Source organism: Mustela nivalis (assembly GCF_964662115.1).
Source record: "Mustela nivalis genome assembly, chromosome: 1".
NCBI lineage: Eukaryota > Metazoa > Chordata > Mammalia > Carnivora > Mustelidae > Mustela > Mustela nivalis.
The window spans coordinates 132,654,491-132,682,467 of NC_139020.1; the positions used below are offsets into that span (position 1 = coordinate 132,654,491).

At 38.7% G+C, this 27,977-nt stretch overlaps 2 protein-coding genes across 7 annotated transcripts in view; one reads left to right on the forward strand and one right to left on the reverse strand.

Moving 5' to 3' along the window:
- Positions 1 to 1,008, reverse strand: part of SATB1 (SATB homeobox 1) — a 101,586-nt gene extending 100,578 nt beyond the window's left edge. For 3 of the 6 annotated variants that reach the window (XM_082685197.1, XM_082685210.1, XM_082685204.1), the window contains exon 1: positions 45 to 581. The gene's annotated coding sequence lies outside the window, so the exon portion shown is untranslated. Of the gene's footprint in view, positions 1 to 44; positions 582 to 940 lie in introns of those variants that run through there. The other 3 variants (XM_082685201.1, XM_082685205.1, XM_082685208.1) reach the window with 2 other exon arrangements.
- Positions 51 to 27,977, forward strand: LOC309860818 (uncharacterized protein; the record flags this gene model as incomplete). Its single annotated transcript, XM_082723262.1, has 6 exons — positions 51 to 210; positions 253 to 852; positions 3,555 to 3,680; positions 16,868 to 17,034; positions 18,436 to 18,496; positions 20,007 to 27,977. The coding sequence occupies 3 exons, from the start codon at positions 51 to 53 to the stop codon at positions 3,647 to 3,649; spliced, it is 855 nt and encodes a 284-aa protein (XP_082579388.1). The 3' UTR covers positions 3,650 to 3,680; positions 16,868 to 17,034; positions 18,436 to 18,496; positions 20,007 to 27,977.

Genomic DNA, 27,977 nt, shown 5'->3' on the forward strand with positions numbered 1-27,977 from the left:
AGCAAGAATAGGGGGGAAAAGAGAGGCAAAAGAGCAGAACTCACTCAGGCATGGGCGTTGGGGGCGGCGGTGGCTGTCGAGTGCGGGCCCGCGACCAGGAACAGCTCCCCGGGCGGGCGCGTCGGACTTCCGAGGCGGCGGCTTCTGCCTCTTGTGCCGCCGCCGCCGGAGCTGCGGCTGCCGCGGAAGTTAATTGCAACTTGACTTCAAGTTGTCTTCTTTCCCCATCCGAAGTGGGCGTTTAAAGGGGAGAGCGAGGCGAGGAGCTAGCTAGCGAGCGCGCGGGGCCGAGGGAAGGAAGGGGGGGGGAGGGAGGGGATGTTAACGGGGGGGGGGGAGGGGGAGGGGGCGGCGGCGGGGGCGGGAGGGGGAAGGGGCCGGCGGGAGCTGCTCTCCGCTCGGCGGTCGCCGCGCCCGCAGTCTGGAGGCGCACCGGAGCAGCCGGGGCGCCCCCCGCGGGAGCCCGCAGCTCCCCGGGGCGCGCATCCAGCCGCGGCTCCTTCGGCCGGGCACGCTGCGCCCGGGGGCTCGGCAGACCCCGCGTCGCCGCCGCTCCCGAGCTTGTGCGACGCGGGCTGGCCGGCGGGGCGGCGAGGGCCCGGCCCGCCTCCCTAGCGCCCGCCCCGGCTTCTCCCCCTGGCGGTGGAGCCTCGGCGGCCGCCGGCTACACTGAGCGCGCTGGAGCCCGAGCCGAGCCGAGCCCGAGCCGCTGCCGCCGCCGCCGCGCGCCGCTCCCAGGCTCCCTCCCAGCGCGCCGGCCGGGGTGTGGGGGGCGGCGGGCCGGAGGGACGAGGGCGGGCGAGAGGCGCGCGCTGGGATTGGCGCCGAAGACCGGACCCTCAGATGCTAGGGGTAAGTGTGGGCGCCTGGGAGTACGCTTAGGGGTGCGCGGCGCGGTTCTCGGCGCGGTTCTCGACGCCCACCAACCCTGCCCCCTCACCTCTCCCGGGCCCCCACCACGCGCACCCCTCCTCTTGCCGCCTGCCGCTTCCTCTTGTTGTTCGTTGTTTGGCTGGGCTTTTTTTGGGGGGGGCGGGTGATTGTAGTGTGTGTGCCAGCAGAGGAGGAAGTCAGGTGAGAGGGCCCTACGCACCCCCCCCAAACCCAGCCCGCGTGGGGTGTATCGCTCCCCACTAGGGGCATGTGGGCCAGTTTTTTTTTTTTTCTCTCGTCAATGTTCAGTCGAGACGATCTCTCCTAGGGGGCCTCCTTCCCTTACAGCCTGCTCCGTCCATCTTCTTCCACCCCACCCTCGCCCTTCTCAGCACCCATCCAAGAGTGCTGCACCCCAACTGAGGAACACGTGGTGGAAGGAGAAGAAGGGGGGCCCTCTTGCAGATCCCCACCCCTCGCCCCTGCCTGTTTGTTTAAAATATGTATCCTCCCGTCGGCAGCTGTCCACTGGGAAAAGACTCCGAACTGAGAGGTCCAGTTTCTTCTGGAAGCAAAGGGTGCAAGTGATGCGAATTTAATGACAGGGAGCTGACGGAGGAGAGGGGCAAGGGAACCCGCCCAGAAGGTGACTGAAAGTCCGAAACCCCCTGCAACAGCAGAGTGACTTGGAGGTTCAGGACCCCAGGCTAAGGAGAAGTGAGAACTCCATCAACTTTGCCCCTCTCTTCGTGCCATCCTCCACCCCCACCCCGCTCGTGGGAAGCTAACACGTCTTTTGTTTTGTGTTGTGTCGTCTTGGGGAAATTTGCATTGAGTATGACAACAGAAAATTACTACTGTTTACTCAAAGTTAAGGGGATTGCAAAAAGGAAAAACAGTCTACTTTTTTTTCTTCGTGTGTGTGTGTGTGTGTGTGTGTGTGTGTGTGTGTAGTTGTTAGGTTCATAGCTTGAACTGCAAAACGTCAGTTTGTAATAACAATAAGGACTATAGAGCCGCCTCGGTGTATTTTTAGAAGCTGCACTTTCTTGAGTTCCTTTCACACAAGGCTTGCTCTCTCATTAAGTCCCCATACATAATTGTATTTAGAGAGAAGGAAACTATGGAAGCAGGAGGGAGATTGCTAAGATCTCCATCCCGCCAGCGCAGAGCACTGTTTGCAGTGAAGTTCCTGGAAAGTGACTGTGGGCTGAGAATTCAGTTTTTCCTAAAAGCTCTGTTAGGTCCTCTTCTGTCAGATGTCTATGAATAAAGCACGCTGGGAAAATCCTCATATTCCGTGCAGTCTTATTTTATCTTTTACACAGTGGTTGATTCTACTTTCAAGTCCTGGTAACAGCACATCAACTGTGCTGTATTTTTGTGTGGTTTTTCTAAATAAAGGAGGATAGCACAAGTATTCATGCTGCTTTCTGATATACCAGTTCTTTCCTATCAGTGGTATTGGATCCACTGGAATGTCCATCTTTTTCAGTTGATTATCGTTTTCTGCAAAGGCAACAATTCCAAAGATATAAGACTATAAAAAGTTTATGAATTAGTGTTATTTTAGTGAACTCGTCCCTCGTTTCTAAGACACAAGTGCCCACCTCAGCTCCTCGTTCTAGGAAGCAAAGCAAAAAGGTATCAATGCCATGGGCAAAACAAAACACAAGTTTTCCCTCCTGGACCACTTTCTGTGTCCATAGATCCAAGAGACCCCAAATCTTCTGCCTTACTTTACTCAATTGCCTAACTAGTACCAATATCTCCATCTGGGAATGACATCAGGTTTGGAATGGAAAGAAAAAATTCTGTGTCTTTAATTAGTGCTTATTAGCAATTTCTTATAGCAGGCAGCTGATTCTCTAGTTCTGAAAGGCTGAAGTGAAGCTTAACAGAAATTGAAATACAAAAAAAAAAAAGATCAAATTTTTTTCTTCCTTACACACTCTTATTTCCCTTACACATTCTTACTTATTTCCCAGAAATATCAACTAAGTCCCCCAAATCTAAAGTGTGATATTCTCCCCTGCATTAAACCAAAAGAACATTTTCCACAACCTTTTGAATTTGCTTTTTATCCCCTAAATAGTCTTGAACAGAGAGCTCACAGGCTCTATTATAGTACAGAATTATGTAATGATGCGTACAGTGCATTAAGTAACATAACTTGATAAACTCTTTTGTAAACCTTGCCCCCTGGCACGTAGTAGGAATACATTAAATACTTACTGAATTAAGATGTTAATGAAATATTGTAATTGGCCACAAATTCAATAGTACTAGGATAAGCCTTTTTTTTTTTTTTTTCCGGAATAAAAAGGTATTTTGCCTTAAAGTTATTAGGGTAATATATTTCTGCTCCTAGATTTTTTTTTTAACAAGTCCAAATCTGATTTAAATGGTTGAACGACAAGTAAATATGAAACATATCAAATGGTCATTAATAATAAATAGGGTCAAAGCTGATTATTTTTCTGTGGGGAATAGAAGCAAATATTGCCTACTAAATAGTGTCAGAAAGATGGAAAGGAGAGCTAAAACAGCATTGGCCTTCAATGAGTTTATTTGGTGGCCAGATGACATCAAAATGCGAAAAGACAACTTAATAGGTCTGTAAATAGATGAAATCCAAAGAACATTTGAGAAAATAGATTTTTTTTTTTTTTCTTTTCTAGATGAGACGAAGTACCCATCCTGGTTGGAATATATTTTTGAAGTTGATTTGTCAAGTCAAACCTTTAGGGGCTATCAAGGCAAACACCTTAAGTGAAGGGGAACTCACCACTTAAACCTACCTCAAGGTAGAGATTTTATCTACAGAAGAGTTACTACAGGGTAAAGTTCAATGTATATTGTTTGTATAAATGAGGAGTATCCTAAGTAGTTCATTCCATCTTTATACTTTATACCTTATTACATTTTTAAAAATTGAACAAAATTGTCACAGACTTCCCTAAAACTTTTAACCCTAAAACTCATAAATCCTATAAACCCTAAAACTTCCAACCATTAGTCTTAGTTCTGCCAAGCAGAGCAAATGTGTTCTATTAGTCAGGAGAGGGATCTTGTGTCAGAATAACAAACAATTCCAATGTTTAGTGATCTACAGTGACAGAAGTTGTTTTCTTGGTTGTGTTGAGCCCCCTGCAAGTCAGCTTGTCTGTTGCATGTCTCCTCATTCAGGGTCCCAGGCTGATAGAAAAGTCGCCATCCTGAGTGTTTCATGTTGCTATGGGAAAAATAAAGATCATTCAGAGTGTGTCTGGCTGGCATTTAAATTCTATAGCCAGAAGTAACTCACATTATTTGGGCTCACAACTCATTGGCCAGGACAAGTTGCATGGTTCTATAGAATCATCACAGTGAGGCCAGATAGTGCAGCCTACCTTGCACCCTAAAGTAGAGAGCTATGGTGCACAGCTTTTAAGGACTAACATACTCTTAGTGACCCTTGAGCACTGATATCCTCCAGCTCAACAATCCCACCCTTCTCCTTTGTGGCCTAAATATTTCATTCTTCAAGATAAACACTGCTGGAGAGGCCACCAAATTATAGGGAGACATGCATGCTGTGACTTTTTTCACCATCTCTTCTCTCTTTGAATGCAGCCCTACAATCCCACCCCTTCCCCCCAAATTGCACTGCCCTGTCAATTTTAAGCCACTCTTTATGTATTTCCTAAATTATATGTATTTTATTTTTTCAAGACTTGTTTTCCGAGAAAGGGTACCATGAACAGGAACTTTTGAGAAGTGTTATCTGGAGGGGAAAAAAAAGTGTTATCTAAAGATGTCATGATCATTATCAGATTTTGAAATTTTGTCTTGAATAGTTACTTCCCTTATTTTAAACATCAAAATTTTGCAACACAAATAAAAAACTTTCATGAAAGTATTCATTCATTCACTTATCTATCTTTTTGTTCATTCAATAAATACTCACTTATTCATGCCAGATACTCTATTAAGGACTGTGTATATGGAGATGGTCAAGAGTTCTTTTCAAGAAACACATTTTCCAACTGGGCTCACAGAAGGAAAAGCCACTGCAACGCCAATAGAAGCACAAAGTGCTACAGGAACATGTGGGAAGAAGCAAATAACTCTGGCGGGATTTAGGAAAGTTGCATAGAAGAATTGAACTAAGTACTGAGGATAAATGAGTCTCTTCTAGGCAAAAAAAAAAAAAAAAAAAAGGAAGATAGAGGCTATTACAATCAGAGAGACTAATATAAGGAAAGGCACTGAGGATGTCCAAGCTTGCTGTTAAGGGAACTACCAGGAACTCGGTGGGGCTGCAACATGAGATCTTTGGGAAGGATGAAATCAAGCAACTACAAACTAAGAACCTTGCAGACAAGCTGTATCCTGTCTGTCGGACTGCAAATTCTGTCTACTCTAGGCCACGCATGGAAACAAGTGAGCAAAGCAGACCAAGTTGAGACCATAAGCAGCGTGAAAACCGTGGCAATCCTGAGAATATATTTTCTGCCCAATAATGCCAAGTGTCAGGTCTTCCAGTTGAGGTTACTTTTGGGTTTTGTTCTGTTGTTGTTGTTGTTGTTGTTGTTTTTTTAAGATTTATTTATTTTAGAGAGTGGGGGAGGGGCAGGGGACAGGAGGAGGAGACAGATTCCTCAGGCAGTCTCCCCACTGAGCAGGGAGCAGAGCAGGGACCCAGGCCTCTGCCCTCATCCCTCCCACCCCAACAGGTCTTTATTCCAGGACCCTCAGATCATGACCTGAGCCAAAATCAAGAGTTGGAGCTTAACCAACTGAGCCACCCAGGTGCCCCTCGTCTTCCAATTGTTAAAGAGAAGTTGCTAATTTGGTTTTATGTGAAAAGTGGAAATATTAAATGTTGAAAGCTTACCTCATCTTAAAGTACACATGTGGGGAGAAAAGATGTCTCCAGATCACAATCAGTGTAAAGACCACCAGTCAAATGTCTCCTACCTTATGAGGTAGGGAGTCATTAAAGGTTATAAGGATGGGAGTAACACCAACAGAACTCTTTGGAAAGATCACTCTGAGGGTAGCTGGCTGGCTCAGTTGGTGAAGCATGTGATTCTTGATCTCGGGGTTGTGGGTTCAAGCCCGTGTTGGCTGTAGAGATTGCTTAAAAATAAAAATCTTAAAAAAAAAAAAAATTCTCTGGTGGCAAAGTGGACAGGAAGAATCGAGCCTGGGGGCCTGTAACTGATATTCCATAATATCATTTGAGGGATGATGCAAAGCCGTCTATAATACTGCCCTTTTTATTGTATACAACTTTCCATGTTTATTAGGGGCACCTGATAAATATTTGAAGAGCTAATGAATGAAAGAGTAAAAAACTGAAGTTTTAGAAGGAGGGCACATTTTTTGAGGACTCCTTATGCCATATGCTTCCTTTGTTAGACTGTTAATTTTTCAAGAGCATAATGATCTTATATTGATCACAGGTAATTTTTTTATTTCACTTAGATAAATATTATTGGTTTTTAAAAATGCATACATCATTTAGAGTAGGACATAAAGATCAGCACAGCATCAGAATATTATCTAGGACTAAGCTTAATGTCCTACCTTGTAAAGGAATGCCAGCTAAATACATGACTCTTGGAGCAGGCCCTAAAATCTGTACTCCCAGGCTTTGTAAAACTACACGGGCACCCTTTTGTGTAGCTTATGCATATTTTTAGTGAAGGCCAAACGCGATATGGTATAGTGTGTGTGTATATGTGTGTACATACATATACATACATATATGTATACCATATATACACACACACACACATTATATATACAGGGGCACATCCATATCTTTAAAGCCACTCAATTCATTGGGTAATCAAGTCTTTAGATTCTTAGCAGTTTGGCTCTACAGTTTGTAATTTTATAATTCATCTTTCTTGAGGTATAATTTATGGAATAAAACCCACCCATTTTATGTGCTCCATGAGTTTTGAATACAAAGAAGCAGCATGAGCAGATTATAATATTTTAGTGAACTTTAAAAAGAAAAATAGACAAAATTTATATACATGTAGGCAGAGCAGCCATAGGTGTCAAACTGCTTGGATTAATCCAGGTTCAGCTAGTCATTAGCAAGACCTTGGGCAAGTCTCTTAGTTTCCTACCTCAATTTCCTCATCCATTCCTTAGGGATTACCACTGTACTCAACTCCTGGAGTTAGCAAATGCCTGGGCTTCTACAGGGTTAGTAGTCAATAAAGATGGTGTTTTCTTTTGTTAATGTTGCTCTCATTGTTATTCTAATAAGAGGAAATCCTGGGTTGTAAACAAGCAGTGAAAGTGAATTGACTGAAATTTAAGTGGGGTAGAAAGAAGCAAGAACCTCCTGGGTTACTTGCTGGTGTGCCAAGGGGACTCAAAGCTGGAGAATAATTATGGCCTCTATTTCTGGAATATTTATTTTTTACTGAAAGATTTTGGAAGAAATTATTTTTGTATTAAAACAGCTACACACACAGTGGAATGCTTTTCTCTTCTATAACTTTTGTGGAAATGTTTGCCAAGTCCAGAACATAGTCACTAGTAACATTTATCTTAAAATTGTTAAAGCACCTCCTATTTTTATATGCTATAAATGCTGCCCAAATGTAGAATCTTTGCCATTAGTAAATGTTTACATTTTAGATGAAAAATGTGTTGGAGTAGGGAAAAAAGTAATAGTGCATGACCTTAGGGAAATCAAGTTACCAGAAAGAAAAGAAGAAAACTGGACTGTAGTTCTGATTCTATAACAAACTATTTTGTTGATGTCGACAAACATCAGGGTGGGGAATGTTTGTTCTTTTCACTCCTTATTCCCACACAGTGGTATATCTCAAATTTTACTGTGCATGGGAATTAAATAGAATGCTTATTTAAAATGCGCCTGGGTGGCTCAGTGGGTTAAAGCCTCTGCCTTCAGCTCGGGTCATGATCCCAGGGTTCTGGGATCGAGCCCTGCAATGGGCTCTCTGCTTGGCGGGGAGCCTGCTTCCTCCTCTCTCTCTCTCTGCCTGCCTCTCTGTCTACTTGTAATCTCTGCCTGTCAAATAAATAAATAAAATCTTTAAAAAAAATAAAAATAAAAATTATTTTTTAAAAATGCAGATTCCTCGGCTCCATGTCCATAAATTCAGATTTGGTAGAAATAAAGCAGGGATCCAGTGATCCATATGGATTTGGGAAACCTGGGTTGAAAGGGGCCGAAATCCAAATTATAAATTAAAGTTTTGTTTCACTTTTTATCCTTGAACTCCCTCAACAAACATACATGTTAGTAGGAAATAGGGTGTAAGAAGTACTTTAGGCATAATTAGGTATATCTGCTCAAATAACATCACCAACTATCTCTTGTTTCTGCTTTCTTCTGTGTCAACTTCTGCTTTAACTTCATTCTTAGTCTAGTTTTCCTTCACTGTAATAAGCTAGTCCCTCCAATCTTCTATTCTTCTGATACAGAAACTCCAACAAAAGAGCACTCCTCTTTCTCAAAGTTTCCAGCAAAAGAACTACACCTGGTTGTGACTGTATCAAGGTGTATCATGTGCTCATACCTTCACTTATAACCCTGGTCAAGGGCTATGGTTCTTTAACTCAACAGCCTTGGGCCAAATGCCCACCTTGGATTTAGGAGTTCACACTACCCAAATTGTGTAGGCTGAGAATGGGGGAGGTACTGTTCTCCAAGATAAATTGGGGATAATTTTTTCCAGAAATAGAGAATGCTTATTAGCCAAACCTATACGTTTTTCATCCACTACTGCACATTTTTTAGAAGTAATTAGATGAGAATAAACCAAGTGCTATGGTACAAAAGGATAACAAGTGTGCCAAGATATTGAACCTTTCAGTCTTAAAGATGACCCGCCAGAGCCTGGGAAGGGCTCAGGATACTCAGAGTTCCTGAGCCAGTTGCCTCATGCATTTACCCCAGTTTTTGGCAAATATTAAAGACTTTCTATGTGTGTCATGAAGATGATTTGTATGCAAGTCATCTGTGACTTACACATTGGGAATCAATGGATTTCGAGATCACACTTCAAGGTCATCTCAAATCTACGATAACATTATTAATTTTGGATCTTCCTGAAACAACTTGGAAGCTGATTTATACAATTGGAGGGCAGAAGTTCCAGGTATGATACACAGAAGAGGGACAAACGGACAGGACCAGTGGTTGAATTCTGCTTTGACTTGGTCATCAGTTTTGTTTCATTTAGTGTTCTTGGATGTATGTAATTTGTTCCATCTCACAGATATAGTCCTAGGCTGGATCTCAGTATGCCTTGCTCCTTTTAATATCTGGAACATGAATGGATGCATATTATATAGACAATGGAAAGGGGTAAGCTGATAACAGCATGAAACAGAAAACAGATTTGACTATTAGTCGTGAGATATATTTTAGGTATATTACATGCAAGTTTATGGAAGAAATTAATTCCGATGAATGAATTATTACTCATTCTTTTAAGTGAAGATGTTACTATTATTTTTTTAAACTCATTAATAAAGTTAACAAATTAACTGTCTCAGCATTTTAGTATTCTGTCATTAGTTTCAGATGGCTTCAGATGACCCCTACCCCCACCCCGGCCAACTTTCACCACCACCAAAGCAACCCAATACACAAAAAAAGTGTTTTCAACAAATGGTGCTAGGATAACTAGATATCTATACAGAAAACAAACAAACATCTTGATCCCTACCTCACACCATACATGAAAATTCATTGCCAGTGGATTATAGATCTAAATGTAGAATTAAAAGCATAAAGTTTTAGAGGAAAACATCACTTGGAGATAGACAGTTTTTCTTAGATAAGCTATAAAAGCAATAACCATAAAAGAAAGACTAGCTAAATTACATGTTAAAGTAAAGAGCTTCTCATCTAAAGGAAAATGGGGTCGGGGGGGAATAAAGCCTTAAAAACCCATGATTAAACAATCATTACTACCAGTGGGATTTTCTCTTCTGTACATTAGTTCAAGTTCTTTCGACTTCAGTAAGTGATAGAAGGGGACTCTGAGCTTAAGCAAAAAGGGAAAAGCACAACTGGAGCTTTTTGTGGAATCCAAAGTCAAGGGTACAGTTGGGTTTTGGGAGTAGATGTATTGAAGTGCTACAGGGAACTCAGTCAATCCTCTCTCTCCATATTTCTTTTCTGTCTTTTTCATGGCAATACGAGTTACCTCTACTCAGTTACATAGCATATCATGATTGCCAGTTGTTCTTGCACTATGGATGTTTCCGTCAAGCCACCCAGAGAAAGGCCCATCTTTGTGTCTTCACAATTCTTAGGGATGAGTCTGATTGGCTCACTTGGATTCAGTGTCCACCCTTAGTCTAAGAAACTATGACCAGAGGCAGGATGATATTTAAAAAACATAGCAACTCCTTTCATCCTTGGGAACGTAGGGTGAAAAGAAATAGCATTCTAATTGATATTCTCTCCAGATTTCCTCTTTATTAGACAAAAGACAGAGTTGTTGGAAGTTTATACTTGTTTAGATTTTAATGGCTACTAGTTTCGGTATATTGGTATACTATCCCTTTGAGTATCTAACATCAGCATCTCTGCATCTCTACAGGTTGACTGATATATATTAAGGACCAGAAACAAAATTAGTCCATTTTAAAAATGAGCACACTTATTTGTAAATTATTAGCCAAGACCTAATCAAACACAGACATGCTTTGTTCTAGTCTGGATATACAATAAAATTAATTTAAATAACTTTAATCAGCTTCAAAAACAGCAAATTCCAAGACAATTAGGTTAACTTTAAGAACTCATATTTATTGAGTTAACAGATGGTAAATTAAAAAACAATGAAGCTAATTTTTAAAATCATTCATTGAATTAAAAAAACAGACATTTAACAAAACTGTTTTTAAGCTGTTTTTTCATCCCAATATGCATATTTTAAGATTCCAATTTGGGGAACTTCTGGGAAGACGCAAATGAGTTGCACTATATGAACATTCTTCTGGTGAATTACTTTTTTAAAGGATTTAGAACCACCTGAAAAAGAATTTTATGAATCAACAATAAAAATGTGAGAAGCATATTCTAGAGAGTGGAAGGAATGAAGAGGTTACTTCATCAATTCCAGTTTGCTCTCTCACATGCTCTGTGGCCTTCTATGTTGCTGGCCCTGACACACTAGGAGTTTCCTATGCCTGCAGAGTGGACATACCTTGGGAGTTTCCTATGCTAACAGGTGAAAGTTGTCCCTGGCCAGAATTGCATTTTGAAATTTTAATAACCAAAGGTAAGACTTCCCTTTGATGGCTTCTTGGGCCTTGTGCACCAATGACTTGAAATCTATTGTAAATGCTAGAAGCTGACTGCAAACTTACAGGAAAAGTGGAATTTTGTGGAAGGAAGCACATTGAGGACCTCAGGTCTTCTTCTCTTGGGCTCCCACTTTATTGGGTCTCCTTGCAGATTTTGGAAATGAAGCAATGAATATATCCCAACACATGACGTATACCAGAAACTGGTTGTTTCCCATATGCAAGTTCAATCATTTCTCCTACTTCCTGTGGTTTTATAGATAGAACTGGAGATAACATAGTGGATACATTAAGATACATTATTTGCATTGTACTTGCTATTATTAATTTTAACATGATGGCATATTTAGAACTATAGTTATATATGTAAACATGCAGTTACTCCATAAAAATATTTGGAATAAGTTTGTTTGAATGGCTGGTTGATCAGTTGGTGTTACAGTTTTTTCTTTACTTGGGAGAGTTGCAAACTGTAATATAATTTATTTTATGGTTGTAGTAACCCATTTTCTAAGATCTGATTTAACTTTACATTGTAAGTCTTACATTACTTGATTGGTATGTTGAGAATCATATTTACTTGTTTTGATAGACCCATGAGTTAAAAACACTTAGAAATATAAAAGCACATTTATTATTGAAATTACGGTAGTAAAATTATCTTATTATTGTGCATTTGAAACTACTTAGCCCCAACCCCTTTTCTCCTTGAAATAATTGTTTTTATAATAACCTTCTGATAATATGGGGCTTTCTAGGAATGCAATTATAACGATATAGCAGGAGGGACTATATTGTTTTTAATTAAACAAGAACAGGTAAAAATAAGAATAGATTGAGACTAAATGAAAAATTCAGTAGGTAAAATTTCTGTTTTGCAGAAATAGAAATTAGGGATACAGAAGAAAAACTTCATAACTGGTCTAAACATCCAAAGAAAATGAATAAAAGCTAAAGGGTAAGAGGAAATTGGATAGAGAAATTATGGAGGTCTAACTTAGAAAATAAGCTCCTTGAGAGCAATAAATATCTTATTATTGTAACCCTACCCCCAACAGAGGGCTTAACACATTGTATATGCTATTAGTATTAGATAAACATTTTTTATATTTATGAATAAAATAATGGGTGTTCCCCTGAAAATAGAGCAAGTGGATTAGAAGTAAAAATCAAAGTTTATGACAGAAGAAAACTTTCTTTATACAAAAACTGCAGTAATATTGTAATTTTGAGCAAAATTAAGGGGTAGAAATAAATGCCTAGTAATAGGCTGGTAAATTTTTAAATTTCTAGAAAAAACAAAATTCCTTCAAGTGTTTAAGAAAACAAACATATTTTTGTAGATTGTCTTCATATTTCTTTTACAGAACAAGAACATTCTTCAGGCCAAGGTGTAATTTCTCACATAATTTTAAGCAAAACAAGTTTGATTCTTTAAGTTTTATGCCTGCCTGATTATTGGCTCATACATAAAAGCAACAGAAGAACATTTTTACATCAGGAAAGTGTCAGAAGGTATAACAACTTAGAGTACTTTCTGCAAAAGTTGCAAAGAGATACTGTTTAGATCACTAAGTGGTCAGATGTATAAAAAAAATCAAAACTAGAAAATTCCAGGAAAAAAGCTTAGGGCTAACTAAGCACTCAGGGTCAAGATGAAGTAATAAAGGAATCAAATATAGGGAAAATTGAAATGAACTAAGAATTGATATTAATGACTAGATGTTTTTCTTCTAAGGAAACAATGTTTCTAATAAATTAATCCTAAAAGGAGGTTGTTTTTTGTTTTTGTTTTTGTTTTTAATTTTAAAAGAAGAGTCTGAAACTAATAACCACAATGTGGAAAGAAGAGATGGAGAAAACGAAAGCTTATTTATTTATTTATTTTTTAGAGAGAGACCACATGGCAGGAGAACGGGGGGCGAGGGCAGGCAGAGGGGGAGAATCTCAGGCAGACTCCCCACTGACCAGGGAGCCTAATGCAGGGCTCAAACGCATGACCCATGAGATCTTGACCTGAACTGAAATCAAGGGTCAGACATTTAATCAACTGAGCCACCCAGGCGCCCCTGTTGCTTTATTTTTAAATCATTAGCTAAGAATACATTTAGGGGTAGTTGTGAACAATTTAATATAGATACTAGTTGAATGGGAAGAAGAACATCTATTTTATAAATAATTGTAGGAGATAAAACAGTTCAAAAGACAAAATGGAAAGGAAACAATAAGGAATTATTGAGAAGAAAGTATCAAATAAGTACAATCAAGCTAGAAATTATGACAAGTATAAATGTCTTAAATTACTCTATTCAAATGGAAAGATCTTCACATTAAATTAAAATAAAGGTCTTATGATTTGGTGGTGCTTAAGAGTCATATTTAAAGAAAAATGACATAGAAATACTTTCTAAAAGAGCAAAAATTTGCAGCCTAACATGGTCACAAGCAGAATTTTTTCAAAAAACCATAAATAAGACAAAAAGGACTATTTTGTAACTATTGTTATTATAATATTAGTAAAGGGATAATGACACTGAAAAAATAATGCCTTAAATAAGCTTAAACCTAATACAATTTAATGCACTTTTTAAAAAGGCAGTAGAGCTCATGACAGCAAAATAATAAAAATAATGTATACCCAAGCAGTGCAAAAGTTTACAAAATTAGAAACTAAACTAATGAAATATTTTGTATTGGTACATTAAATAAGAAGTAAATGATTATTTTCATAGATTGTTTGTAATGTGTTAGATAAAATTTAATACTTGTTCCTGATAAAAAGATAAGAAGAAAAGATAAACTATTTTTAGCATAATAAATATTTTTAACTAATAGTCAAGATTAATTTTAAAAAACTAGAAATATACATGTTTAAAAACAAGGATGGGGTAAAAGTTGGTATAATGGTTCTGCCATAATAATGTTATTAAACACTTTTAAAGCCCTTATCAATATAATAAAACACTAAAGAAAGAAGACTTGGGGGCAGCTGGGTGGCTCAGTTGGCTAAGCATCTGCCTTCTGCTCAGGCCATAGTCCCGATGTTCCGGGATCGAGCTCTTAGTTGGGTTCCCTGCTCCCCAAAGAGACTGCTTCTCCCTCTCCTTCTGCCCTCCCTGCCCCATTGTGCTGTCTCTCTCTCTCTCAAATAAATAAATAAAATCTTTTTTTAAAGTAATAAAGAAAGAAGACCTATAAAGAATGACTGGAAAAATATTCTGGAAATTTATTTATTTTTATTATTTCAAAAATATTTTGGAAAACAATCATTATGACTGGAAAAATATTTTTATATCTTGAAAACCCAAAGAAGTGTATAAAAGTGTGAATAGACAAAATTAGTAAAATATTGGCAAGCATATGACTATTAACATAAATCAGTAGAATTTCTAAATATTAGCAACCATTAGCTTAAACAGAAACCTCTAAAAGATTTATTTTACAAGAGCAACAAAATATATAAAACTGAGTTTAAATGGAAATATGTTACCTATCTAAATGAAACTTTTGAGAGCTATAAAAAAATTAAATTAGTCAAAAGATTGGTTTCTGGTTTTAAAAATAACATTTTAAAATTATAAATTCTTGGAGCACCTGGGTGGCACTTAAAAGTTAAGTGTGCCACTTTTGGTTTCAGCTCAGGTCAAGATCAGGTCATGATCTCTGGGTCATGAGATCAAGCCCTGATTCAGGCTCACTCAGCGGGGAGTCTGCTTGAGATTCTCTCTCCCACTTCCCTCTGCCCTTCCCTCTCCCTCTGTCTAAAATAAATAAATCTAAAAAAATTGTTAATTCTTTCCAAAGTATAGACATAATGGGAAATCTAGTAATAAAGCCTCTTTTGTTTTTCACATTTTGTACAGTGAGAGGAACTTGATTTTAACATAAATCTGGAAAAGACAGTAGGAAAGAATAGTAGAAATCAGTTCTGAGGAAGAAAAGTAATGAGGACAGGCTAATCATATCAAATATATTAAAATATATTTTAAAGTTATAATAATTAAAACCATGTGATACTGACACCAAAATAAATTAATGAGGCAAAATATATGGTCAAAATAAATCATATTTTATATAATAATGGAATATTTGATAATGTCAGAACACAAATCAGAGGGAAGGGAAAATATTTTATAAGATATGGAGTGATTAACTGAAAAAATCAATTATATATTCATGATACACATATAAAATAACAAAACTCAAACTGTAGGAAATCTAAAGAATTTGTTTTTATAGGCTTAAAATACTGTAACAAATCTCAAAGTAAAGATAAAATAGATTTGGTTATATTAAGACAGCAATAAAACAAACAAGCAGTAGGCAAGGGACAATTATTTGAACATTACAAAAGGGTCAATAATCATGTTATTAACAGAAGCTCATACAAACTCCACAGCTGACAACTAATACATGAGATAAAAATAGAATCATATTTAGCCAATATAGAGATAACACTAAAAGCACATTTCACAAAAGATGATATATAACATATTTGCAAAAAAGTAAGAACATTCAGCCTTACTAATAATCAATTAAATATACACTAAAACAAAAATAAGCTGTATTTAGGTTTAATCAATTATTTTAAAATTAATGTCAAGGATTTACATTCCCAGCTGTTACAGATTATTTTCATTTAGATCAACTTATCCTCTGAGAAAAAGTTGAAAACCTGTATAAAATCTAGCAAATATTTGTTTAAAAGCCTCACAGATTCAGGGCAGAGAGGATTTGAGAAGCAGAGAACCCAGGGAGCCAGGAATCCAAAAGAGATCTCTTATATAGGATCTTACATAACTACCTGTTAGAAGCTAAGGTAGAACCCCACTTGACAAAGATGTGATCACCCAGAGGCTCAAATTATCTCTACAATTTTTCATTACACAATGTCTGGCAATAAAATTACCAGCCACACCTACAGACCAGATAATAAGCTTTAAAATATCTGTGTTTAATAAATTAACAAAATTAGATGAGAAGATGGGGAATTTTGGCATATTGGTAACTATGACAAAAATCAAATGGAAATTCTGGAACTGAGAAACAAACTGGCAGAAACTAACTCAGTGGATGGGTTTAAGGGCAAACTAGAAACAGCTGAAGAACAGATTGATGAAGTAGAAGGCAAAGCAATAGAAGATTTAATATTAATACCCAAAGTCAGCAAAGTACACTGGAAAGTGATTTCTTTTTCTGTAACTAGTGGCATAGAAATCTATATAATACTTTTGGGAAACTCTTTGGCAGTGTAAATCAGATATTAGAACAAACAAGATTCCTTTCTTTTGACCTGGTAGCCTTATATCTGGGAATATCTATTAAGGAAATAATTTTTTTTTAAGATTTCATTTATTTATTTGACAGAGAGAGATCACAAGTAGGCAGAGAGGCAGGCAGAGGGATAGGGGAAGCAGGCTTCCTGCTGAGCAGAGAGCCCGACGTGGGGCTCGATTCCAGGACCTTGGGATCATGACCCGAGCCGAAGGCAAAGGCTTAACCCACTGAGCCACCCAGGCACCCCTAGGAAACAATTTTTTTTTAATATGAATTGTTTTATGTATAAAGATGTTTACTATAGACTCACTCACGATACTGATAACTGTACAATGTTTTAAGTGCTTTACTATAATTAATGCAGTCTATCGTCCCAGAAACCCAAGTAGTTACTACTAATATCCTCATTTTACAGATGAGAAAACTGAAACACTGAGAGGTTGAGTAGCTGCTGAAGAATATGTAGCTGGTGAGTAGAGAAACAGACATTTGAACCAGGCTCTCTGCCTACACAACCTGCACTTCAACCTGCCCTGGGCTGCTGGAAATAACCTAAATAGCTAACAACTGGAGACTTGTCAAGTGAGTAATATACCCAGTCTATGTAATATTATGCAGGTATTAAAAATGAGCATCATGAACACTGTTAACAACAGAGGAAATACTTCTGATATAATAAGATAAAAAAAATCAGAATCCTAGAACTACAACAAATAAAAAATATGCATATAATATGATTGAAACCAAATATCCCCAAAGGCTCATGACAATTATATGAAGTTCGTAGAACTTCTTCCTTTTCTCTTCTTCCAGTTTTCATTTTCTCAAAATTTTAATAATTGTGTTTCATACACACAAACACACATACACACATACACATATGTCATGCTTCATATAAAAAATACCACTTTTTATACATAAAATAGCAATAGAGTATATAGGGTAAGAACCCGGGTTCTGGAGCCAGACTGTCTGTGTCATTACCTACTAGGTGTGCGACCTTGGGCAGGTTGTTGAACTTGTGTTTCTAAGTTTCTCAGCTTATCCTATAAAATGAGGATAATTATAGTACTGATCTCATAGGGTGGTTGTGAGTATTAAATACGCTTAAAATGTATTTAGAACATTGTCTGAAAGTTCAGTATGTAAGCGTGATCTAGTAGTATTGTTATTTTACCAAGAAACCTCATCATTTTAGAGCCCGAGTGACTAGACAAAATGACAATTCCCTCCTGCCTGTCCCCTGATAGGCACACACGTTAGGAATAGGTTTTGTTTCTATATATAGATCTTCATCCTTACTAAGAATTCCCCAGTGCGAAGATATCTAGGAACCAAGAACCATTGGCTGAGGGGGAGCTTCTGAACTCTTTCTAAGAAGCAGTGATAATCAAATGTCTGAAATGTTTTTTATTTTATCTTGAGGAGAAGCGTGATCGAAACTGCCCATTGAAGCCAATATTATATTAACATCATCATCAGTGAATTTGAGAAAATAGTTATCTCTTTCCCCAATTTTTACCCTTCTCTGGATGAATGACTTTTTACCAGCTCCCTGATCTGACAGTTTGAATAACGATAGAAAGCTATTTATGAAATAGGACATTGGTTGTAACTTAATTTTTCTGCATTGAACACCCCAGAGGGCCTGAAAATGTGCTTTGAAACTTTTTTCCACCTGGCAGATCCAGGAAGTTCAGAAGATATTTATAAAATTTCCTCATCCCTTTAAACAGTCATTGAAATTGTAAGCAAAAAAAAAACCAAAAAACAAAAAACAAAAATGGTAGATGCCAAGATTTACTGTTAGCTGTCTTAATGGCTAATGAAATGATTAAGACCTTGAAATAACCCTTGCCAATTAAAACTTAACAGGTGTTTGTCAGGTAGAATATTGCAGTACATACAAGAGGAAAGGATGCAAATTGGTATTTCATACATTTGTTAGAAAGATCACCTTTCATGTGTCTGTCTGGTTTTTAGGATGTTGCAGGTCTCTGCTCTTATAAGACTGGTTGCAGAACCCAGGGCTGAACCCCTGTAGGTGAGTTAGCGCTTTCCTGAATGCTGTCTGTCTCTTACCTGCCTCTCTGTCAAGGCCCTGTGATGTTAATCGGCAATGTCCTTTGGTTAAATTCTCTAAGAATTCTCAGCTCTAAGATATGATAAATGTGTAACAAATTGCTTTAATGTATGAGCTTCACATTGTTGCTAAAGTTTTTGTTTCTTTTGGGGTTTTTCATGGAACTGGATCTAACTTCCCCACCCCCACTTTTTATTCCAGGATTTACCACAAACCTTTTCCACTCTCTTCTCTAATAGATTGTTCTGTTATAACACAATACCACGTGTTGAGACAGATTCACTGTCTCAGGCCAGCATTTCACAATTAGTGATGACTGGTCACATGGTAAAGTGAAATTTCTTTCCCTTTTTGCAGAAATGGATCAAAAGATTCAACCAGCAAATGGTGAATCAATGACAAATCAATAATAAGGTGAGAGATTATGTTACTAAAGGATGCCTCAAGATTATTACTATACAATGAATTAATTTGCTATGTAGATAAATGCTGGACAATTTATTGTTGTCATAGTATAACTGGAGGTGATTTCATGTGTTCGTATTGCCAATGGGGTTAAATGGAATTGAGTATAGCCCCCTTTTTAACTTGCCACCAGTGTCAGAATTTGGGGAAATGTCTAAACAATTCTGGGCTTCAGGATCTCCACTTGAAAACAAGAGTAATAGTATTTATCTGTTACGTTATGAAGGCAAAATGTTAGAACAGGAAAACTACTTGAGTGCTAGTCCTCCCTACCACCATTATGGAAGATAGAAAATAAAGAGATAATGCAGAACTCTGCTTTCTCTTCAAATATATTATTCTTCATTAATTATCTAATGTATATAACCATCGATTCAGAAAGTGGGTGGGATTTTCATCTCTCCAACCTTTATTCTTTTTTCATTTCTTAGAGCTTTAGTAAGCATCTACTAAAGGTGAGAGCTGAGTGATATGCATAACAAAAAGGAGAGTGATCCTATTCTCATGGAGATTGGGATATATATATATATATATCATATATATATTTAAATGCCAGTATATATAATAAATATATAAATATATATTTATAATATATAACTATATATAACATATATTTATAATATATATAACTATATAACATATATAATATATTATGTTATAATTATATATTATAAAATATATATATAAATATGTATATATTTAAGTGCCAGTAGAGAGACAAAGTATTATCTTTGTTTATTAGAAGGATACATTATTTTAATTATGGTTATCATGGAAGGCTTCATGCTGGAGGTGTGATTAGGCTTTAAAGAAGAGGTACAATTTGGGCAACAGTGAGAAGGGAATACAGTGAACCAAGATTGAAGTAGCATGATTGGTGGAAAAAAACATTAACCTGGGACTGGAAAGACCTGGGTTGGCAATACCTCTGTTGAAATACTCCCTGGTCTTCAATTTCCTTATCTGTGAAATGTGTAAAATAACCTCTGCCTCATTGATCTTTCAGGGGTCTGGAAAAGACCAATGGGGAGCTTGCATGTGAGATCTCTAGGGGAACTTCGAAGCACTCTGTTAATGAAAAGGGTAAATTTTTTCTCTCTTCCCTTATACCATAAACTCCATGAGAGCATTTGACAGGATCAGTTGTGTCATCTTTAAAAAGAAATGTTCGATGACGTATATACAAAAAAACATATTATAAACCTTAAGTCTTTATAATTTTTATTGCCAATTATATGTCAACAAAAAAGGAAGTTATAAAACAATGAATCATTGATTGAGTGAACGAATCCATGAATGTTGTGGACTGAATGTCTGTGCCCCCCCCAAATCCATATGCTGAAATCCCATCTCCTAATGTGGTAGTATTAGGAGGTGGGGGGTCTTTAGTAGGTAATTAGGTATTTATATGAGGCCATGAGGGCAAAGCCCCATGATGGAATTAGCCCTTACAAGAAAAGGAGGAGACACCAGCATGTTCTCTCTCCACCATGTGATGATACAGTGAGAAGGCAGCCATCTACCAGCCAAGAAGAGGGCTCTCACCAAGAACTGAATCTACTGGTACCTTGATCTTGGACATTTCAGCCTCCAGAACTGTGACAATAAATGTCTGTTGTCTAACCACCCAGGTGTGGTGTTTGGTTATAGTAGCCTAAGTGGACAAAGACAGTGAATAAATAAATGAATGAAACAAAACAAAGTCACAGAGTAGGAGAACATGCAATATGAACAGAGAATAAAGGGTTGTCTTTGAATATATTTGGTGTAGCTGGGTGTTGGAGTGTAACCCATAGCTAGGTGGGTGGGTGGGAAGCAGTGGTCCTTAGAGTAAGTTCTGTGGGCCAGTATCATCTGGGAACTCATTAGAAATGCAAGTTCCTGGGCCCCCACCTAGGCTTACTGAATCTGAAACTCGGGGGTGGGGCGGACAATCTGTTTCAACAATCCCTCTAGGTCATTCTGGTGCAAAGCAAAGTTTTGAGAACCATTACTTTGTACTAATGCAGGAAGTTTGGAAATAATTCTGCTGTAAATTCAGTGTTAATGAAGGTTTTTAGCTGTGGATGGATATAATCAGAGCTGTATTTCTAGGATGATGAGGCATGAAGCTTTGCCTAAAAGAATTTATGGCTTCGATAAAGCACCACTGGAAATACTGGAAAACACATTGTATTCACCAAGCCCCAGAGTGAAAGATTTTGATTTTTCCTGATTCCAGATAATAGCCACATCATCAGCTAAGAGGCAAAGCAGAGCCGGCATTATTCCCAAGCACTGGAGAAACCTGCTTGGTCTACAGAGACCAGACAGGATGAGAAAGTTTCTATGAAAATAAATCAGTTAACTACTAAATATGGTTCTCACTGATCTCAGGGGGGCCTCTTAGTCCTGACCAGCTGCTGGGAAACATGAAATGGAACCTTCCATACCAAGACAAATGGACAGCTCTTCCTACAACTGGCCTCACTACCTGAAAAATGCAGCTCTGTCTTTAGGGCTGGTGGAGATGGGTCTGCCCAAGGGGAAGGTATTGGATGGAAGAGAAATGAAGAGCCTGGGGGGAAAACAGTATCTTAAGAGAGAGTCTAGAAGCCCAAGATACAAGTGTCAGGTGGGGAGGGTGTGGGGAGGAGAGGGATGAGGGCTGTTCAGAGTGGTTTAGGCTGTAGGGATGACCAATCATCTGGGTTTGCCCAGCATTCAGGATGTTGGGGATAATCCCTGTCAAACCAGGGCAGATGGCCACCCTACAACTCTGCACCCTCAGCTGTGTTGAAGACTTGGGGAGAAGACCATGTGAAAGCAGGAGAATCACTGATCTAAGCCTTGTTTCTCAAAATATTGCCTACACACTGGCAATGTCAGTGTCACCTGGGAGTTTGTGAGAAATGCAGCTCCTCAGGCCCACCCTATACTTGCAGGCCCAGACCTGCATGACTGCAAGAGCCCCAGGTGACGTGAGTGCACATGGGCTGAGAAAGACTGCCTTGGCAGATGCTCTGAGCCCTGGGAGGCTTCCCCCAGTTAAAAAAAAAAAAAAAATGAAGCACTGGTGGGGAGCAGAATTTCTGGGCTGTGATATAGCCGATGTCCAGGTTGTCCAGATTCTAAGCTCGACCTGCATCAACCCTGCCTGGGAGGAGCAGAAACATGGAGAAGCTTACATACTAGGGCACCAAGAACGGAGAGCAAAGAAGGAAAAGGACAGATGACACAAAAGAGCCAAGGGGGCCTCCTGAAGTATTAACAGTAGTAGTTGTAGGAATGTAGGAAAGCCAGAAATCCAGCAATTATGCGGTGAGAGTAAAGCTAGAGAAGTAGTCTTCTGTTCCTATACTGTGACCCTGTTTTGGTAAAACAGCAACAACAACAACAAGCTGGTGTGGGCTGGGAAATGAATTACACTGCAAAGTGGAGTCACGGCCCTGTGGGTAAGCTTTCAGAGGCAGATAAAAAAGGATCACCCACTAAAAGTATTCAGCTTTCGCATCTTGGCCTCACTCACTTGTGTATCACTCAGAAACACAAAGCAAATTCAGTTTTTTTCTTTTTATCTACCTGGTCTGATCATCATGGGTTCCAACTCTGCATTCTAGCAAGAATAATTTGCACTTAATTAATAGTGTTTCTTTTTCTGCAGCTCCAACACAATTCTTTGACTTAAAACATTCTAACCAGTGGTTCTTAAACTCCAAACATACAGCAGAATCACCTAGAGGGCATGTTAAAACACAGATTGCTGGGCCCACCCCCAGGGTTTCTGATTCTGTACATCTGGTAGCAACTTAAATTTGCATTTCTAAGGAGTTCCCGGTTGATGCTTATTATTGGTCTAAGGAACATACTTTGGAACCTCTGGTTCAAACTGTTCAGCATGTTATTCCTATTCAAAGGTGAAGGGTTTCAAAAGTCTTAGATTAATACTTCTAAAATTGGTTGACCTTTCTGTTCTACCTTGGATCAAATACATGGTCGTCCTGCGTATGACGACTCTGCAGCTCATGGCATAAGCCCCTCACAGTGCCCGCTCAACACATCTGCACTGGCCTGTATCTTGTTCAACAAGACAAGTCCTCTGGTCACATGCTAGAATGTCCTGGCAATGGCGGTTTGTGATAAAAATGTCTAAATATCAATTCTTACTTGTGTTTATCTCACTTCAGGCCAGTAATCATTTGTGGACTGGCACTGGCCCATAGATCACATTTTGAGTAATGCTGTTTAGATGACTCAGTCTTTCTCAGATTCTTACCCTCTTCCTTCTCTTTCTTAAGATAGCATTTGGGTATACAAGATGGCAGGGGTCTTATTTTATCCTTGTGGCACCCTTGTAGCATGCACCATCCTCTAGAGACTCCGTGATCCTTGGATTCGTTTTTTTCTCTGGAATGGGGACCACCGAAATGAAACGAGGTCCCATCTAATCTTTAGGAATGATGTATGTGGCCATAGCCCTGAACACTTCCCATAGTGCCCAAGTTCCAACCCTGTGGCCTCTTTCCCTGCTCCTAGATGGCTGCTAGTCTACCAGTAGTCTCACTGGGGAAGTAAGAAGTTCCAGAGACTCCTGTTTTCCACGTAAAGGCCATTAGGAGGCAGGAATGCCTTCTTTTTGCTTTTTTAAAGATTTTTTTTATTTATTTGAGGAGGGGGAGGGGCAGTAGGAGAGGGAGAGGAGAGAGGATCTCAAACAGAATTCCCACTGAGCTTGGAGCCCCATGTGGGGCTCATTCTCATGATCTCGAGATCATGCCATGAGCTGAAATCAAGTCAGAGGCTTAACCAACTGAGCTATCCAGGTGTCCTGGCAGGGATGACTTCTAAGTCCTGTACATCTACCCACCTGCTGCCACCTCTGTTCAGTTGCTTCTGAGCCCCAGAGGATGTGATGCTGAGCCAAATAGTCATAAACCCCTAGAAACTGGAGTCCTGAAAGGAGCTCATAACCTAGCCAAGTTTTAGTTTTTCAGGAATTTTGCACTCTAATTGTTCAACATGGCCATTATTAGAAATTAAATGATAAGAACATACATTTAAACAAGTTATATTAAAAGCAAAGATAATTAATACTCAAAATCTTCATCTCCTATTTATTTAACTACATTGGACTATTAACCTATGTTTTGCATATATATTTGGTAGAGATACTATATAATAATGTACTACCGCACAGCTTTTCTAACTTTGTTCAGTGATATCATGTTGATAGTTTCAAATCAGCCAAGGTAGAAGGATTTGCACCATGGAAATGAGGAATTATAAATCAAGGCTCAAGGGGTGCCTGGGTGGCTCAGTCTTTAATCGTCTGCCTTCTCCCAGGGTCCCAGGATCAAGCCCTGCATCGGGCTCCCTGCTTGGCGGGAAGCCTGCTTCTCCCTCTCCCAACCCCTGCTTGTATCCCCTCTCTTGTGGTGTCTCTCTCTGTCAAATAAATAAATAAAATCTTAAAAAAAAATCAAGGCTCCATTCTCCCTCATCTCCACCTCCCCTAGGCCAGCTGTTAAACATCTACCAACACATCATTGCTTAGAGCCTAAATCTGGGAGTGAGCCACTACCCAATGGCCTCAAGTCACCCTTTACTTACCTAGATATTGCAAAACTGCTCTTCCCCTGAAGATTAGTCCCTAAAAGGTGTATGTGGAAGAGATATTGATGACCAGAACCCTGATTCAATCTTATCTACTTGTGCTGCTTCTGTCTCTCTTCTCTCCCTACTATCTCTGGGGACCCGAAGAAGCAATCTTCTGGCTTTTTATTTCCTCCACAGCATATCCTTATACATTAAGGATAAATGCTCATGGCCTAACGTTACTTTCTGACATTCTTTCCGCAAACCTATAAATTTAGTCTAGCTATGAGAAAACATGAGATCAAATTGAGAGACCTTCTATTAAACTTCCACCTACTCCCCTTCAAAACTGTAATATGAGAGACAAGGAAAGACCAAGAAACAATCATAGCTTGGAGAAGGAGACTAATGTACTCAATTCAATGTGGTATCACGGATTGGACCCTGGAAAAGAAAGAAAATTGATAGGAAAACTAGGGAGATCCAAATAAAGTCTGAGTATGGTACCAATGTTAATTTCTTAATTCCAATTATTGTATCATATTCTGTAAAATATTAACACTATATGAAGCTGGATGAAGGGTACATGAGAACCCTGTAGTATATTTGTGGCTCTTCCATAAATATACAATTTTTCCAAGTAAAACTAATGAAGGGAAAAATTCATGACCTAAGTAATAGGTAGAATAGATATCTTTTTTTATTCTATGAAAAAAACTTAGAATCTGCATCCATCTGCTTTGTGATTTGAAAAAAGGGGGGAAAGATAGGGTTGGTAGAAAATCTTTCTCTCTTAATGAAGCTTGACTTTCAAGTGTTTCATCTTTTGCAGAAAAAAAAAATAGATGTTGTAGGCTGAGCTGTAACTTTTTTCCTTTTCTTTACAATCTTGCTATAATAAAACGAATCCCCCTACCCTGAAAGTGATGTTTTCAGACAATAAAAAAGGTCAAATACATAGAAGATAGGTTAATATAAAATAAAAATATTACTTTTATTTTATGTGGACCTGAAAATGGGCCACTGGTCACACACTTACATTTCTTTCTAAGTGAAAGGATAGCCAGGAAGAAAAATCCCTGAACAGGGAAAAGTAAATGTGCTTATCTAAGGCAATGCCTCTCAAACTTTAATTTGCATTTGCTTCACTTAGGGATCTTGTTAAAATGCAGATTGCTTGTCAGTAGATTTGGGGTGGAGACCCCAAATTAGTTTGATTTTCTAGTAAGTTTCCAGATGATGCCATGCTGCTGGTGTCCAAGCAGCACAGGTCAAGGATCATTTCTGAGGAATTTCCTCTTCCCTTGGCACAGTAGGCATAAGGAAAGTGCTTACTGGCCACAGGCTTAAAGACACATAGAAAATGCGCAGTACCTCTGCAAGACCAGCGATAAAATAAACCAATTAAAACAAAGAAGAAACATAATAATCAAAATATGACATTATTGCGCATTCCGAGATGGAGTGAAAGAACTATTCAGGAAGTCACTGGACATGGAAAGCTGTTTTTGAAGTTTAATTGGAAGCCAGAACTAAGAGTCATTTATTTAGTCATTCCCTTTCACAACATAAGGAAAAGTCAACATTTTCTATTAAAGAGGAACTACAGCTTTCAGAATTCCTGAGTTGTACAGTGCCAGTTTACATGAATCTCTTCCCTCCTCCCAAAGTTTTTAATGATTATAGTTCCTGGAAAATAATATGTCATTTTTTCCAAAGCATCCTCTAAACCTGCAAAAAAGTTCTTCTAAAATTTTAAGCTAGAAAAACAGTTAATTTGCTTGTATCAAAGAGACAACTCATGCCAGTCAAAAAACCATTACTAGGAGGGGAAAGTGTTATTCACGTCCATGTGCATATCACCCCTGCCCCCACCATTAGGAGCTTCCAAGGTGTAAAATGCACTTACCGAGTCTCTCAGCATTGAAACTGGGGTGTTTTTCAGGAAGACTCTGTAGACACTCTGGCGATCTTATCTGTGACTTAAAAATGTGGTCATGTTTTTTTCTGGGGCGCCTGGGTGGCTCAGTGGGTTAAGCCGTTGGCTTCGGCTCAGGTCATGATCTCAGGTTCGATCATGAACCGAGTCCCGCATTGGACTCTTTGCTCAGCAGGGAGTCTGCTTCCCTCTCTCTCTCTCTGCCTGCCTCTCTGTCTACTTGTGATTTCTCTCTGTCAAATAAATAAATAAAATCTTAAAAAAAAAATGTGTTCATGGGGACACCTGCGTGGCTCAGTTGGTTGGGCAGCTGCCTTTGGCTCAGGTCATGATCCCAGCATCCTGGGATCGAGTCCCATATAGGGCTCCTTGCTCGGCGGAGAGCCTGCTTCTCTTTCTGCCTCTGCCTGCCACTCTGTCTGCCTGTGCACTTACACTCTCTCTCTCTCTGAAAAATAAATAAATAAAATCTTAAAAAAAAAAGATGTGGTCATGAACTTGACCAAAGCAGATTTGGCTTTGCCAATCACTTATTTGTTCTTTTAGCAACAATTTCTTTATTTAAGAAGCAATGTTGCTTGTCTTACACATATGTATTATCCAATTTGCAGAAAATGTAAATAATCTTGCAAATAGCAAAATGAGATCCAGTGTGCAGATTCTTGCAGCCCGGTGGGCACAGTCCGATTTAGTAATAGCTTTCCCTTGCACTATTGCCACTGCCAAACAGACTGCTTACGCGATCTTTGGCTTTCGTAATGTCTCTTCAGGGATCAATAGAGTCTTTCTCTTTTCCTAGATGCCAACTTCATCTTCTTTATACTTTTAAGAATGCAGTATTAGTTTAAGAATACTTCAGGAATACAGTATTAGTTTAAAGGACTGTTCAATTTAAAGCAACTTTGTAGAGATGTCGTCACCCATGATCGATGTTAGGGGAGCAGAAGAAAAATGTAGGTTGGTTTTATTTTCTGCCTTACAGAGCTTTGAAAGAGAAAGTGGACTGGTTTTGAAAACTGTTCAATTATTTGAAAGTAATCATAGCCTACATCATTTTTCTGATTTTTATCTGTAGATATGGGGACATATATGCACCAACTACTTCTTTCAGTTCTTGTGTTTATTTTTCTCTTGAAATAAATATTAATAATTGGAAATTAGAGAATTGCTGTTTTAATGTTTCCAATGAAATGAATCTGATATGTGAATTAGCAACAAAGACTTGTGTCTCAAACGGAAAAACCATTCATGTAACCAAATTTGAAATTCAAACCCAGCTTTTATGTTGATGGATTTGTATTTTCCTTTTTTTCTTGGCCCTATTGGTCTGTTCTTAATTTTAATGTTGTTCTTTGTTACTTTTGTCATTTTGAAACATATGGTTGTCTCAAATTCTTTGTGCAGCGGTGAGTGTATAAATAAGTACAGATGAATAAGTACAAATAAATAACTACTGATCCATTT